The sequence below is a fragment of the Oncorhynchus gorbuscha genome, linkage group LG18, assembly GCF_021184085.1.
Source record: "Oncorhynchus gorbuscha isolate QuinsamMale2020 ecotype Even-year linkage group LG18, OgorEven_v1.0, whole genome shotgun sequence".
In the NCBI taxonomy this organism is placed as follows: Eukaryota; Metazoa; Chordata; class Actinopteri; order Salmoniformes; family Salmonidae; genus Oncorhynchus; species Oncorhynchus gorbuscha.
This window is the reverse complement of record NC_060190.1, coordinates 64278316-64294092: the sequence shown is the minus strand read 5'-3', so window position 1 is coordinate 64294092 and position 15777 is coordinate 64278316. Positions and strand designations below refer to the sequence as shown.

The 15777-nt window shown below is 44.7% G+C and overlaps 1 protein-coding gene across 1 annotated transcript; it reads left to right on the top strand.

Annotated features, from left to right (window-relative positions):
• Nucleotides 1-249: 249 nt before the first annotated feature.
• LOC124002994 (dolichyl-diphosphooligosaccharide--protein glycosyltransferase subunit 2-like) lies at nt 250-15739 on the top strand. The gene is made up of 16 exons (XM_046310884.1): nt 250-383; nt 916-1103; nt 1286-1381; nt 1565-1740; nt 1932-2007; nt 2148-2282; nt 2617-2793; nt 3046-3164; nt 3352-3457; nt 3915-4006; nt 4126-4240; nt 4343-4624; nt 5884-5979; nt 6419-6494; nt 7738-7867; nt 15083-15739. Exons 1-16 carry the CDS (start codon nt 341-343, stop codon nt 15096-15098), a joined length of 1923 nt encoding a protein of 640 aa, XP_046166840.1. The 5' UTR covers nt 250-340; the 3' UTR covers nt 15099-15739.
• The last annotated feature ends 38 nt before the right edge of the window (nt 15740-15777 follow it).

The following is a 15777-nucleotide window of genomic DNA, read 5'->3' as shown; positions in this document are numbered from 1 at the left end:
ACATGTCCAACAACCCTCTGGTTCTGATATCAGAACGCGTTCATTCATTTGCAGCATTTAGGTGTAACCAATTATACGAATAGGGGTAACGACACTAGCTGTCAGATTTGGCATTTCATAAAACAGCGTCTGAGGATATATGATTTTAAAATGTTATTTTATTGTAATATATTTGGGAAATAATACCTTGTGTGATAGGTGGTTGTTTAATAATAACACATACCAAGTCTGAAAATGCAATTACCACCCCATATCTTTGAAATTGTAGTCTCCAAGGCTTGGAACCCGGAAACAATTGCGGCTCTTAGGTGACGATACATTAGACGACAAGAGTGAGCCAATGATCTATCTATACATCATTGGAGTGGACATGGCCCAGCCTCGTAAGTATAAAGCGTTTTTTTTCTTCTAAATACGATCTAAGTAAACTTCTTATTACTGGTTGCTACGCATATGTAGTAATATAGTCTAGCGCTGATTTTGATATTGCCAAAGTCTACAAATGGTGCGTGCAAGTATGTAACGCCTGGACTCCAGGCTGGAGTGACAGGACCAATGTGGAAGCTAACGTTAGCTAGGATGTCGTAGACTCGTAGATAACTAGATATTGCTATACATGTACCTTGCATGTACATTATTACCATGAATTGGATTGTATACAAGTGTACGCTGTCTGTATTATGATTCCCAACGTTAGTTTTCCACAACGTTGTGTAAAATCTATCGCTCACGTTAGCTAGCTTTCTAGCTGGTTCCTCTAGTTAAGAAATGGGAGTGTTCTGCATCGGTTACTGTGCAATGGTTGCATGATCAAGACTACAAACAAGTCTACACTTCTAAAATGGGAAGTCAAATAGTTGAAATCTTCCCCCTCCTACTGACCTGGCTGTAACCATCATGCATGTGTCCCCACAGGTGTGTTCTGCTTGGTCCTTCTCACCGTGGCTCTCGGGGCTCAGGCTCTGACCCCATCCCATCACCTCTCCCTGTCAGACGTGGAGAGACTTAAAGGCCTCCTGAGCCAACCCTTCACAGACCTGGCATCAGCATACTACTCCATCGTTGGTTTGAGCAAGCTTGGAGCCTCAGTTGCTGATGAAAATGTAAGAAAATGAGCTTCTAATTATTGAAGGAAAGAGGCTTGACTGTTGTATCCAAAACGTGTAGCCTATGGCATGTTTAGTTACCTTAGGCTATTCACTTCTATAATCACCACAATGTTTACCTATGTGTTTTACTGTACAGCTTGTTGCCTTATTAAATCCTTGTATTTTTTATTTTGCAGGATGCCTGTCAGTTTCTGAAGGCCCAATTGGACCCCATGAGTGTCGACTCCCTCTTCTTCGCTGCTGAGGCCAGTCAGGCCATCTCAGACTGTGAAGTAAGTAGTCCTATAGAGACCTTACTTATGTATGACAAAAAAGCAGGTTATTTGCTCTTCCAGTAACATAAATGGTGGCTTGCATGGAATTAAGACAACATTTATGATGGTGGTTTTGGATGCTCTGCCAGTGATGTCCTTGCTTAGCTCTGTGTTCTCCCTCTTTATGAATGACTTATTTAGATGCCAGTATCCAACGAGACCCGTGACATCCTTCTGGCAGCAGTCAGCGAGGACTCTACAGTAACACAGATCTTCAGAGCTGTCAGCGCCCTCAGTTCCCTGGGGCTTCCTCTGGCTTCACAGGAAGTCGTCGCTGCCCTCGTCGCCCGTATTGCCAAGGAGGACAACGTCTTGGCGTGAGTAATACCCGCTGGCCTGGCAGATAGAACAGACTTGCTGCTGAATCGTTTCTTTGATCATTTGGGTTTTTGAACTTCATTGTTACTTTGTCCTTTCTAACAAACTTCGCTTTTGAACAGATAACGCATTGGACTTGACACTGTTTTGTCATAGTAAAGTGACTGTTTTTTTTCTTCTCTCTGTACAGGATCACTACTGCACTCCAGACTGCCACCCGTCTCTCCCAGCAGGCTGAGCTTGGAGGAATCCTGGAGGAGATTGAGGTGAGTTTCACAAGTTCACTAGGTGGTGCTGTGCTACAGGTTTTGTCAGATGAATTACTTTGCAAAGTTGCAAATTTCCCACATGTAAACTGGTTTCTCAAGCAGAGATGTTGTATTTGAACCTTTCTCTCCTTCGTAAGGATCTGGCAGCACGATTGGATGATTTGGGTGGAGTGTACCTCCAGTTTGAGGAGGGACTTGAGGCGACCGCCCTCTTTGTGGCAGCAGCCTACACACTGTCAGACCATGCGGACACTGAGCCTCCTCTGAAAGAGGTAACCTGCTGTCACCATTTATGTGGGTGGTAGAAGGGATGCAGGTTGCATGAGGCGGTGTGACTTTTTCCCGATCATGTGTTCTGTATTAGATCTCTGGAATGGAACTCCAGAGTATCTTGCATACTTTCTCATGTTTATTTTATATTTCTCGTGTCTTTTTTTGTTCTACTTGACTTTTACATAACAAATAGTACTACTGATATCGATTACTGCATTGTTGGGAAAGAGCAAGTAAGAAAGGTTTTTCAGTGTACTTGTGCACGTGACAATAAAAGTTGAAACCCCAGCTATCTTATCAGATTACTATAAATGTGAGCTTTTATCCCCACAGGACCAGGTGATCCAGCTGGTGAACTCTGTGTTCAGTAAGAAGTCCTGGGATTCCCGGTCTGAGGCGTTCAGTGTAGCCTGTGCTGCTGCAGCTCTCTCCAGCAACCGCTTCCACGTGCCAGTCATCGTCAGTACCCAGGGGCCTGCAACAGTCTCCCACAGCCAGCCAATCCTGCATGTATGCTCTCCTCTACTACTCCAGTGTTTATCATCCAGTGACATTTTTTACGTTTATGATTTAGGTGTCATCAATTGGAAACACGTTTGAAGGATGTCACATGAATAGTGTTTCTTACTTGAGCCCTAACCTTGTTGACATGAACCCTAGTGGACCTTGTTCAGTGCCCTTGCCTGTCCACCACTGGGTAATGGTCTCCACCCCATTTTCTTTTCACTGACCCTTTATCTGCCTCCTTGTCTTTACCCACAGCTTCTGGTGACAGACATCCTTTCCAATCCTCTTGCCTCAGCCAATCTGCTGGTGGAATCTGCACAAGCTGTTGCCTCTAAGAGTGTTGTACTCAGCCAGGCACCTTTCTCCCTCAGAAAGTAAGTATGATAGACAGACCGATTTTGAATTTGTCTGGGCAATAATTTTGTGTAGATTAATATTGAGTGTTATAGAATTCAAGCTTTAATTAAAGTGTTGCAGTCAAGTAAATATCTCTGCTGTTCATGCATGTTATTTGTATGTCAGCGCTGTAGTGTTTAATCATTATTTCCAACTGATTTACAGTGGCATTTTTGAACTTAACTTCATGGCTAGCCAGCCAGCCAGTGGATATTACCAGTTTACTGTGGCTGTCACCGGGGACAGCCGATTGGTTGCCAATCAGGTTGAGGTGAGCTCGTCTTTTATTCAAGAGAAATTTATTGGGAATCATTTGGTACCCACATAGATGTAACATAATCTTCTATATAGTATTTGGTAGTTTAGTATTTTCTTAAATGGGGGCATGGTACACACAATGCCAAGTAAAGAAGGTCTGTTATTTTGAGAACCATCAATTAGTCTAAATGTTGTTGGAAGTTAAGTCAGAGTTGCCTCTTTGGGATAGGTCAGAAGGTTAGCAGTTCATTGTGCTTGCCAAGGAAGGTTATTCCTACAAAGTAGCCTTTTCCATTAGCGTACATAACTTTTTATGTTACTTGACCAGGTATGAATACTATTAACCTCTAGCATTTACTTTAGCTTTCTCTGACTCACCATACATGTGACAATCACTCCGCTTCATTCGAATTTCTTCATATGAGTTCCATTTTATTCCTTAATTTCTCTCGCTCTCCACCTGCCTTCAGCTGAAAGTGAAGGTGTCCACTGAGGTAGCCGTCACTAATATGGACCTGTCTGTAGTGGATAAGGACCAGAGCATCGGCACCAAGACATCCAGGTCAGAGAGCCCAACCATGTATATGAAGGCATTTTAATACTGCCCTTGTGAGACCCATAACACAGAGGTTGTCCTTACTTTAGATGTATTTTGTGTGGCTATGGGTATGTCATTTTCAGGGTGGACTATCCCTTCAAGGCCAAGGGCTCCTTTACTGCAGACAGCCATCAGAACTTTGCCATGAATTTCCAGTTAGTGGATGCCAACACTGGAGTAGAGCTCACTCCCCACCAGGTATTTAGCTTTTTCTGTGTTAACAGTTTTATGTTCATGCTCTCATTCTGTCAACATTGCATTGTGCTACACCTCTTGAGGGTATTTTGTTTTTCTTTACAGACCTTTGTGAGGTTTCACAATCAGAAAACTGGCCAGGAGGTTGTGTTTGTTGCTGAGCCGGACAGTAAGAACCTTTATAAGTTTGAGCTGGACACAGCAGAGAGGAAGTCTGAGTTTGACTCCATGTCTGGGACCTATGTCCTCCACCTCATCGTGGGAGATGCCACCTTGGAGAACCCCATTCTGTGGAACGTGGCTGATGTTGTCCTGAAGTTCCTTGATGAGGAGGCCCCAGCAGCCATCCAGTCCAAGACCCTTTACATGCCCAAACCAGATATTCAGGTTAACAACAAGCCCAACACTTGCATATAATTGAACATTGTGATGAGTTATGTAACATTTTGTTTCGCTACTCTTGAGCCTACTAGTCATAGCTTGAAATGACTAATGAAGATGAGATAAATCTAACTCGGGTGCATAGTCGCTGATAGATAAACTAGTTAAGTGATAATGCCCGAGAAGCTGGTGTTTTGATATATTGGCAAACTGTGCCAATAATATATATATACTCCAAACACCGGCTTCGAGGGCATTATCACTTTGATACAACATATTAAAATACTGATTGACATATTTTCATTAACATTATTTTGATGAATTTATTCATAATATTTTATCCCTCCACAAGATTTAGTCCCAACACAAATCTAGGGTTGCTACCCAAGCCGGCTGGTCATTTGTTCTATCGGTTCGGTTGCTAGAGACGCGACCCAGTCCTTCTGTATCTATGGACGCAAGCCAGTTGTTTGTTCTAAATGTTCTATTTCCACACTGGCTGGCAATGTAATTATCCATTACTTGCTAGCTAGCAAACCAGGGCTAACTTAGTCACGTCAAAAAAACAGAATAACAGAGTAGCCGCATTTGTTTAAGCTGTTTCTAGTGACATTTATCTGGACACATCCATAAAAATGAGCTAATGAGGCGCGCATAGAAAATGTGCTCACTCATCAGGACAATTGTTTAGAGGAGCTAGTCAACAACACAGCTAACACAATAACTTTGAACTGAAACTGGAATGACTGCAAACTAGCTGCACATTGTTTAGTTTGATCTTTTTGCAATTGACATTTCTTTGTGTATATCTCCATAAAAATGATGCTGATTCATGATTGACTGGCTGAGAAAAGCTGTCTTCCTGTCTCTCATCCCGACTCCCGACACATTCATTACTATGGGACAGCTGGAGATCGATTTTGAATATTGAAACAATGTTGGAAATGTCGGAGAGACAGACGGCAAGGTTTATACAAAGCTTGGTTTTTGAAAGCTAAATGTTAGTCTAAAAGAAATGTGAGATAATGTTTAGATGCTTTTTACAGTGGAGATCAAGTTTATAAATTGCTTGGCTGGGCAATTGCGTAGTCAAATGGAACAGAGTAAATAGGCATTTTAACTTCATAGATTTAGCTGGTGGTAACTTGTGGAATAGACACTGGCTGCTATGCAGTTTTAACCAATCAGCATTCAGGATTAGACCCACCCGTTGTATAATAAATGGATAAATAACTGGACTTGAATGATGTTCTCCTCCTCTGTAGCACTTGTTCCGGGAGCCTGAGAAGAAGCCACCCACGGTGGTGTCTAACACCTTCACAGCCCTCGTCCTCTCTCCGTTCCTCCTGCTGCTTATTCTGGTGAGGCTCGCTTTACTTCTCTATGTTTGGAATTGTTCAATGGTAACCTTTTAGAAAGGGTTCAAATCTGCCTCTATTCAGTCTGAATGTTTTGTATTTACCCAGGCTTAGAATAAAGCCTTGGTACATCCTGAATGAGCCTAGGTTTTTGATTTAACTGAAAATTTGTAAGTCGCTCTGGATAAGAGCGTCTGCTAAATGACTTAAATGTAAATGTAAACACTGATTTTAATTTGAAATTGCAATAGCAATGCTGTATGACATAAAATGTATTTTCTATGACATTTACAGTTTTGAGTGACGACATTGTCCTTGCTGTGTAAGGCTTTGATCACTGCATTGTGTGCTACCTGGACAATCTATTTTCAGACCCTTTGTACTGTTGTGGTTTTTGTACTGTTGTGGTATAGTTTATTCGTCTCTCTCCCTCTCTTTTCAGTGGTTCAAACTCGGGGCCAACATCTCAAACTTCAGCCTCTCCCCCAGCTCTGTGCTCTTCCATGTGGGCCACGCATGTGAGTACTGAGCAATGATGTAGTTCTGAGTCTAGGGTTACAATGGAAACTACTGGCATTGTCACTCCACGGATACAGTGCCTAAAAGTATTTACACCCCTTAACTTTTTCCACATTTTGTTGTTACAAGGTGGGATTCAAATTGATTAAATTGACATTTTTGGTCAACGATCTACAAAAATGAATCCGCAATGTGAAAGGAAAAATTAGATACTTTTTTAATGAATAATAGAGCGCAAATATATCTTGATTAGATAAGTATTCACTCCCAGAGACAATACATGTTTGAAACGCATTTGGCAGTGATTACAGCTGAGAGTCTTTTTGTGTAAGTCTCTTAAGCAATTTACACACCTGGATTGTACAATATTTGCCCTTTTTTATTATTAAAAAAACTTCTTCAAGCTCTGTCAAGTTGGTTTTTGATCGTTGCTAGGAAGCCATTTTCATATCTTGCTCTAATTTTAAGTCAAAACTAACTATTCACTTGGGAAAGTTCAATGTTGTCTTGGTAAGCAACTCCAGTGTAGATTTTGCCTTGTGTTTTACATTATTGTCCTGCTGAGAGGTGAATTCGTCTCCCAGTGTCTGTTGGAAATAACATTTTCCTCTAGGATCCTTAGTCCTTGCCAATGACAAGTATACCCATAACATGGTGCAGTTACCACCATGCTTTAAAATTTTAAGAGTGGTACTCAGGGATGTTTTGTGTTGGATTTGCCCAAAACCATAACTCATTGTATTCAGGACAAAAAAATGTATTTCTTTGCCCAATTTTCTTTACAGTATTACTTAAGTGCCTTGTTGCGAACAGGATGCATGTTTTTGGAATATGTTCTAATCTGTACATGCTTCCTTCTCTTCACTTTGTCATTTAGGTTAGTATTGTGGAGTAACTGCAGTGTTGTTCCACCCTCAGTTTTCTCATATCACAACCATTAAACTCTAACGGTTTTAAAATCACCATTGGCCACATGGTGAAATCCCTGAGCAGTTTCCTTCCTCTATATAATAATAATGAATGACACAAGACATTTCAGCTTTTAATTGTTTATTCATTTTGAAAATGTTCAACGAACATTTCCACTTTCACATTATGGGGGATTGTGACAATCTTAATTAAAACCATTTATATTATTCAAGCTGTAACGCAACAATGTGTAAACAGTCAAGGGGGCTGAACTTTTTGAAGGCTGTGTATCTTTTTCCTAGTTGATCACCTTTACTCTTCTTGTTGTTTCAGGCATGCTGGGTCTGATGTACGTCTATTGGACTCACCTCAACATGTTCCAGACCCTCAAGTACCTGGCTATCATTGGCAGTCTTACCTTCCTGGCTGGAAACCGCATGTTGGCCCAGAAAGCAGTGAAGAGGTATGGCCAGAGCTCTACGCTGACCTTTTTTACAAGGAGCACGTGTGAAAATTAGAAAAATGTAGGCGCACAGTAAGAAATTTAGGAGCACAATTAAACATGTTTCAGGTACTTAAGCTAGAATCCTTCATTTCTCTAGGCACACTGGTGCTCATAAATAAAAAATGCCAGTCTGTGCAGCCAACTATTTCGGCGCATATGCAAGTAAAATGGTCGCACTGTAGAGCCCGAGGTTAGGTATGGCTCCTGTTAGCGATCGCAACACAGACTGTCAGTTTCTCTCTAGAGAGCTGTCTAACACATGTAGAAAGTTTGATGTCTTTTTAATATGACAAGGACTCTGGGGGGTTTAATATGACAAGGACTCTGGGGGGGTTAATATGACAAGGACTCTGGGGGGGGGTTAATATGACAAGGACTCTGGGGGTTAATATGACAAGGACTCTGGGGGGGGTTTAATATGACAAGGACTCTGGGGGGGGGTTAATATGACAAGGACTCTGGGGGGGGGGTTAATATGACAAGGACTCTGGGGGGGGGTTAATATGACAAGGACTCTGGGGGGGTTTAATATGACAAGGACTCTGGGGGGGGTTTAATATGACAAGGACTCTGGGGGGGGGTTAATATGACAAGGACTCTGGGGTGGGGTGTTAATATGACAAGGACTCTGGGGGGGTTTAATATGACAAGGACTCTGGGGGTTTAATATGACAAGGACTCTGGGGGGGTTAATATGACAAGGACTCTGGGGAGGGGTTAATATGACAAGGGGGGTTTAATATGACAAGGACTCTGGGGGGTTTAATATGACAAGGACTCTGGGGGGGGGTTAATATGACAAGGACTCTGGGGGGGTTAATATGACAAGGACTCTGGGAGGGGGTTAATATGACAAGGACTCTGGGGAGGGGGTTAATATGACAAGGACTCTGGGGAGGGGTTAATATGACAAGGACTCTGGGGGGGGGTTTAATATGACAAGGACTCTGGGGGGGGTTTAATATGACAAGGACTCTGGGGGGGGGGGTTTAATATGACAAGGACTCTGGGGGGGGGGTTAATATGACAAGGACTCTGGGGGGGTTAATATGACAAGGACTCTGGGGGGGGGTTAATATGACAAGGACTCTGGGGGGGTTAATATGACAAGGACTCTGGGGGGGTTAATATGACAAGGACTCTGGGGGGGTTTAATATGACAAGGACTCTGGGGAGGGGGGTTTAATATGACAAGGACTCTGGGGGGACTCTGGGGGGGGGTTTAATATGACAAGGACTCTGGGGGGGGGAGGGGGTTAATATGACAAGGACTCTGGGGGGGGGTTAATATGACAAGGACTCTGGGGGGGGGTTTAATATGACAAGGACTCTGGGGGGGGGGTTTAATATGACAAGGACTCTGGGGGGGGTTTAATATGACAAGGACTCTGGGGGGGGGTTTAATATGACAAGGACTCTGGGGGGGGGGTTAATATGACAAGGACTCTGGGGGGGGGTTAATATGACAAGGACTCTATGACAAGGGGGGGGTTAATATGACAAGGACTCTGGGGGGGTTAATATGACAAGGACTCTGGGGGGGTTTAATATGACAAGGACTCTGGGGGGGGTTTAATATGACAAGGACTCTGGGGAGGGGGTAATATGACAAGGACTCTGGGGAGGGGGTTAATATGACAAGGACTCTGGGGGGGGTTTAATATGACAAGGACTCTGGGGGGGTTTAATATGACAAGGACTCTGGGGGGGGGTTTAATATGACAAGGACTCTCTGGGGGGGGGGGGGTTAATATGACAAGGACTCTGGGGGGGGTTAATATGACAAGGACTCTGGGGGGACTTTTAATATGACAGGGACTCTGGGGGGGGGGTTTAATATGACAAGGACTCTGACAAGGGGGGGTTTAATATGACAAGGACTCTGGGGGGGTTAATATGACAAGGACTCTGGGGGGGGGTTTTAATATGACAAGGACTCTGGGGGGGGGTTTAATATGACAAGGACTCTGGGGGGGGGGGTTTAATATGACAAGGACTCTGGGGAGGGGGTTAATATGACAAGGACTCTGGGGGAGGGGGGTTAATATGACAAGGACTCTGGGGGGGGGTTTAATATGACAAGGACTCTGGGGGGGGGACTTTTAATATGACAGGGACTCTGGGGGACTTTTAATATGGGGGGACTTTTAATATGACAGGGACTCTGGGGGTTTAATATGACAAGGGGGGGGGTTAATATGACAAGGACTCTGGGGGGTTTAATATGACAAGGACTCTGGGGGGTTTTAATATGACAAGGACTCTGGGGGGACTTTTAATATGACAAGGACTCTGGGGGGTTTAATATGACAAGGACTCTGGGGGGGGACTTTTAATATGACAGGGACTCTGGGGGGGGGTTTAATATGACAAAGACTCTGGGGGGGGGACTTTTAATATGACAGGGACTCTGGGGGGGTTAATATGACAAGGACTCTGACAGGGGGGGGGGGGGGGGTTTTTTAATATGACAGGGACTCTGGGGGGGGGTTAATATGACAAGGACTCTGGGGGGGTTTAATATGACAAGGACTCTGGGGGGTTTTAATATGACAAGGACTCTGGGGGGGGGTTTAATATGACAAGGACTCTGGGGGGGGGGGGGGGTTTAATATGACAGGGACTCTGGGGGGGGGTTTAATATGACAAGGACTCTGGGGGGGTTTAATATGACAAGGACTCTGGGGGGGTTTAATATGACAAGGACTCTGGGGGGGGTTAATATGACAAGGACTCTGGGGGTTTTAATATGACAAGGACTCTGGGGGGTTTTGACAAGGATATGACAAGGACTCTGGGGGGGGGTTTAATATGACAAGGACTCTGGGGAGGGGGGTTAATATGACAAGGACTCTGGGGAGGGGGTTAATATGACAAGGACTCTGGGGGGGGGGGGACTCTGGGGGGGGTTAATATGACAAGGACTCTGGGGGGGGGTTTAATATGACAAGGACTCTGGGGGGGGGGACTTTTAATATGACAGGGACTCTGGGGGGGGGGGGTTTAATATGACAAGGACTCTGGGGGGGTTTAATATGACAAGGACTCTGGGGGGGGGGGGACTTTTAATATGACAGGGACTCTGGGGGGGGGGGGGACTTTTAATATGACAAGGACTCTGGGGGGGTTAATATGAAGGGGGGGGGTTAATATGACAAGGACTCTGGGGGGGGTTTTAATATGACAAGGACTCTGGGGGTTTTTAATATGACAAGGACTCTGGGGGGGTTTTAATATGACAAGGGGGGGGTTTAATATGACAAGGACTCTGGGGAGGGGGTTAATATGACAAGGACTCTGGGGGGTTAATATGACAAGGACTCTGGGGGGGGGGGGGTTAATATGACAAGGACTCTGGGGGTTTAATATGACAAGGACTCTGGGGGGTTTAATATGACAAGGGGGGGTTAATATGACAAGGACTCTGGGGGGGTTAATATGACAAGGACTCTGGGGGGTTTTAATATGACAAGGACTCTGACAAGGGGGGTTTAATATGACAAGGACTCTGGGGGGTTTAATATGACAAGGACTCTGGGGGGTTTAATATGACAAGGACTCTGGGGGGGGGGTTTAATATGACAGGGACTCTGGGGGGGTTTAATATGACAAGGGGGGGGGTTTAATATGACAAGGACTCTGGGGGGTTTAATATGACAAGGACTCTGGGGGGGGTTTAATATGACAAGGACTCTGGGGGGGGGTTAATATGACAAGGACTCTGGGGGGGTTTTAATATGACAAGGACTCTGGGGGGACTTTTAATATGACAAGGACTCTGGGGGGGTTTAATATGACAAGGACTCTGGGGGGGGGTTAATATGACAAGGACTCTGGGGATGACAAGGGGGGGGGTTAATATGACAAGGACTCTGGGGGAGGGGGGTTAATATGACAAGGACTCTGGGGGGGGGGGGGTTTAATATGACAAGGACTCTGGGGGGGGTTAATATGACAAGGACTCTGGGGGGGGGACTTTTAATATGACAGGGACTCTGGGGGGGTTTAATATGACAAGGACTCTGGGGGGTTTAATATGACAAGGACTCTGGGGGGGTTAATATGACAAGGACTCTGGGGGTTTTAATATGACAAGGACTCTGGGGGGGTTTAATATGACAAGGACTCTGGGGGGGTTTAATATGACAAGGACTCTGGGGGGGGGGGTTAATATGACAAGGACTCTGGGGGGGGGGAGGGGGTTTAATATGGGGGTTAATATGACAAGGACTCTGGGGACTTTTAATATGACAAGGACTCTGGGGGGGGGGTTAATATGACAAGGACTCTGGGGGGGGTTTAATATGACAAGGGGGGGGTTTAATATGACAAGGACTCTGGGGGGGGAGGGGGTTAATATGACAAGGACTCTGGGGGGGTTTTAATATGACAAGGACTCTGGGGGGGGGGTTTAATATGACAAGGACTCTGGGGGGGGGACTCTTTAATATGACAAGGACTCTGGGGGTTTAATATGGGGGGGGTTTAATATGACAAGGACTCTGACAAGGGGGGGTTTAATATGACAAGGACTCTGGGGGGGGGGGGGGGGTTTAATATGACAAGGACTCTGGGGGGTTTAATATGACAAGGACTCTGGGGGGGTTAATATGACAAGGACTCTGGGGGGGGACTTTTAATATGACAAGGACTCTGGGGGGGGGGGGGGGTTTAATATGACAAGGACTCTGGGGGGGGGAGGGGGGGTTAATATGACAAGGACTCTGGGGAGGGGGGGTTAATATGACAAGGACTCTGGGGAGGGGAGGGGAGGGGGTTAATATGACAAGGACTCTGGGGGGGGGGGTTAATATGACAAGGACTCTGGGGGGTTTTAATATGACAAGGACTCTGGGGGGGGTTTAATATGACAAGGACTATGGGGGGTTTAATATTTACATTTACATTTAAGTCATTTAGCAGACGCTCTTTTCCAGAGCGACTTACAAATTGGTGCATTCACCTTATGACATCCAGTGGAACAGCCACTTTACAATAGTGCATCTAAATATTTTAAGGGGGAGGGGGGTGAGAAGGATTACTTTATCCTATCCTAAGTATTCCTTAAAGAGGTGGGGTTTCAGGTGTCTCCGGAAGGTGGTGATTGACTCCGCTGTCCTGGCGTCGTGAGGGAGTTTGTTCCACCATTGGGGAGCCAGAGCAGCGAACAGTTTTGACTGGGCTGAGCGGGAACTGTACTTCCTCAGTGGTAGGGAGACGAGCAGGCCAGAGGTGGATGAACGCAGTGCCCTTATTTTGGTGTAGGGCCTGATCAGAGCCTGGAGGTACTGAGGTGCCGTTCCCCTCACAGCTCCGTAGGCAAGCACCATGGTCTTGTAGCGGATGCGAGCTTCAACTGGAAGCCAGTGGAGAGAGCGGAGGAGCGGGGTGACGTGAGAGAACTTGGGAAGGTTGAACACTAGACGGGCTGCGGCGTTCTGGATGAGTTGTAGGGGTTTAATGGCACAGGCAGGGAGCCCAGCCAACAGCGAGTTGCAGTAATCCAGACGGGAGATGACAAGTGCCTGGATTAGGACCTGCGCCGCTTCCTGTGTGAGGCAGGGTCGTACTCTGCGGATAATATGACAGGGACTCTGGGGGGGGGGGGGGCTTTTAATATGACAGGGACTCTGGGGGGGGGGCTTTTAATATGACAGGGACTCGGGGGGGGGGGGGGCTTTTAATATGACAGGGACTCTGGGGGGGGGCTTTTAATATGACAGGGACTCTGGGGGGGCTTTTAATATGACAGGGACTCTGGGGGTGCTTTTAATATGACAGGGACTCTGGGGGCTTTTGGACCTCTTTGTTGGTTGTCAGAGATGTGTCTGACTACTATTCACTCAGGGCCCTTGAGAGGGTGTGTAAGAGCCTATGGTGGCGCACTGCCCCCTTGGTGTGTGTCACCTGTGACCCCCCCCCGGCCGTGCCAGTCTAGCAGAATAGTGGAGACTCCACTGTAGAGCGTATAACTACTGGGACCATGAGGGCCTGGCCAGATTGCACCGTGTGGGTGATTCCCCTCATACCTTCTCTCCAAAGGCCATAGAGACAGAGGTGATATGTGTCACTGGCTGAAGACATTAGTCTAATTGGCCAATTTTACTGTGGAATTACTGCACCTTGTTCATGCCATTTTCTAACCGAGTCCTTTCAACCATTTGCTAGTCTAATGATTCTTCTGGTTGATGTGGTGTCAGTGGATTTAATTTTGACTTGTTTCTGCTTGCCTGACTTGCTTTTCTTTCTTTAGCCACGGTCTCTTATAGTCACTGCCTGTCTCCTTAACTCTCCTGTGTACTCCTTGCTACATTTCTCTTTTTCAGGATTGCTGCAGAGCAAAGTAGTAGGTTGGCAAAGTATAGGAGCCTGCGGTAAAGGCCCGTTTTCTAATAACAAAGGGCCAGTCTTCCAGGCTGAAGTAAGGGCATCTCTATGGACTGCATCCCAGTGCATCCCCATTGCCCTGTATAATGCATGGCTGTGTGGTGCAGTCAGGACTCGCTCTCTATCTAGTGTTCTGTCCAGCATCTTGCTCATCCCACCACAAAATCATCTGCTCACCTTTTACAGCTGGGACTATAAACCAAAAATAATCGACATCAACCATACCGATCACTCATCGCAGACATTTTGCTGATGTCTTTCATTACGATAAGTAGCCTATACTAGAGAGATTTGAAATGAGTTTGCTAATATGGGTTATTTGTTAATGGGACAATTGATGGCTAAAACCATCAAACTAGTAGTAGTTTAAAGGAAAATACAAATAAAATAAGCTATGGTGCACATTGTTATTAACCTAGAGCTCTATTTATCTTTATTGCAGTATGGATTTGACCTTTAACATCCTGTCTGTCACCATTTTATTCATCTTCATATTGCCTGCCATTGTACATAATTATTCTCAGATGCAACATGTGTGGTGTCATTATTGGCTGAGCTCAGAATTAACCTATGTCATCCGGATTGTTCTGCAGTTCATGTTCGGTTGCTGAGAAAGTCCTGTACACTTCATCTTTATGCTGTAAAGAAATGCATGAGGAAGTTTAACACATCAGATGTGTTAAACATGTATCCAGGACTTGTCATTCAGTTAAAAGGCTTTAAATTAGATGATTATTTTAAAGCTTACAACAAACATTCTAATGTATGTATTTTCTTCTCTTTCAGACTTGCAAGTAAATGACAAGATTGAAGAAGATTTAAAGATGCTTAGTTTTTGGTTTTCAAGGATTCGTTTGACACATCGTCAATCATCAGACTGTCAGAGGTTATGCCATGAATCCAATGGACAATTTGAAATGCAGTTTCACCTTTCTTTTTCAACTTGAAAATAATAAATGTTATAATCCAAGGTGTTGGTAGAGGGTCCGGACAGACTCTGACACAATACTCTTACTGAGGACTGGAAAGAACCATCCTTGCACTTCATTTTTCTGTAACTTTGTTTGGCCTTTTTTTTTCATATTTACATTTTTTCCACAACTGGCTTGGTTGGATATCATTTATGGTTTCATAATGTAATTGGGATGGATATTTCTTTTCTGCGTTCCACGTTCTCTGTGGCCGTCTTACTATGGCTATGTATCAAAAGGTGCATCAGGAAGTAAGCCATTGATTTTTTTTTACAAGTCCTTTTGATGAAGTTTGATGGTGGCTTCACTGACATGTTCATCATAAGTCTAATGTATGCTTGTCTTCTCAAGGAATTACATGAGCTATTTTCCCCTTACAATAAAGACCTAACCCCCTCTAGAACAACATTTTGATGGGTAATTCAATAAAATCACATGTTTTTGTAATGAAATAAATAAAGAAATGGGGATTCAGTGTACTGCTTTTTCTTCTGGGTGCAATACACCCTT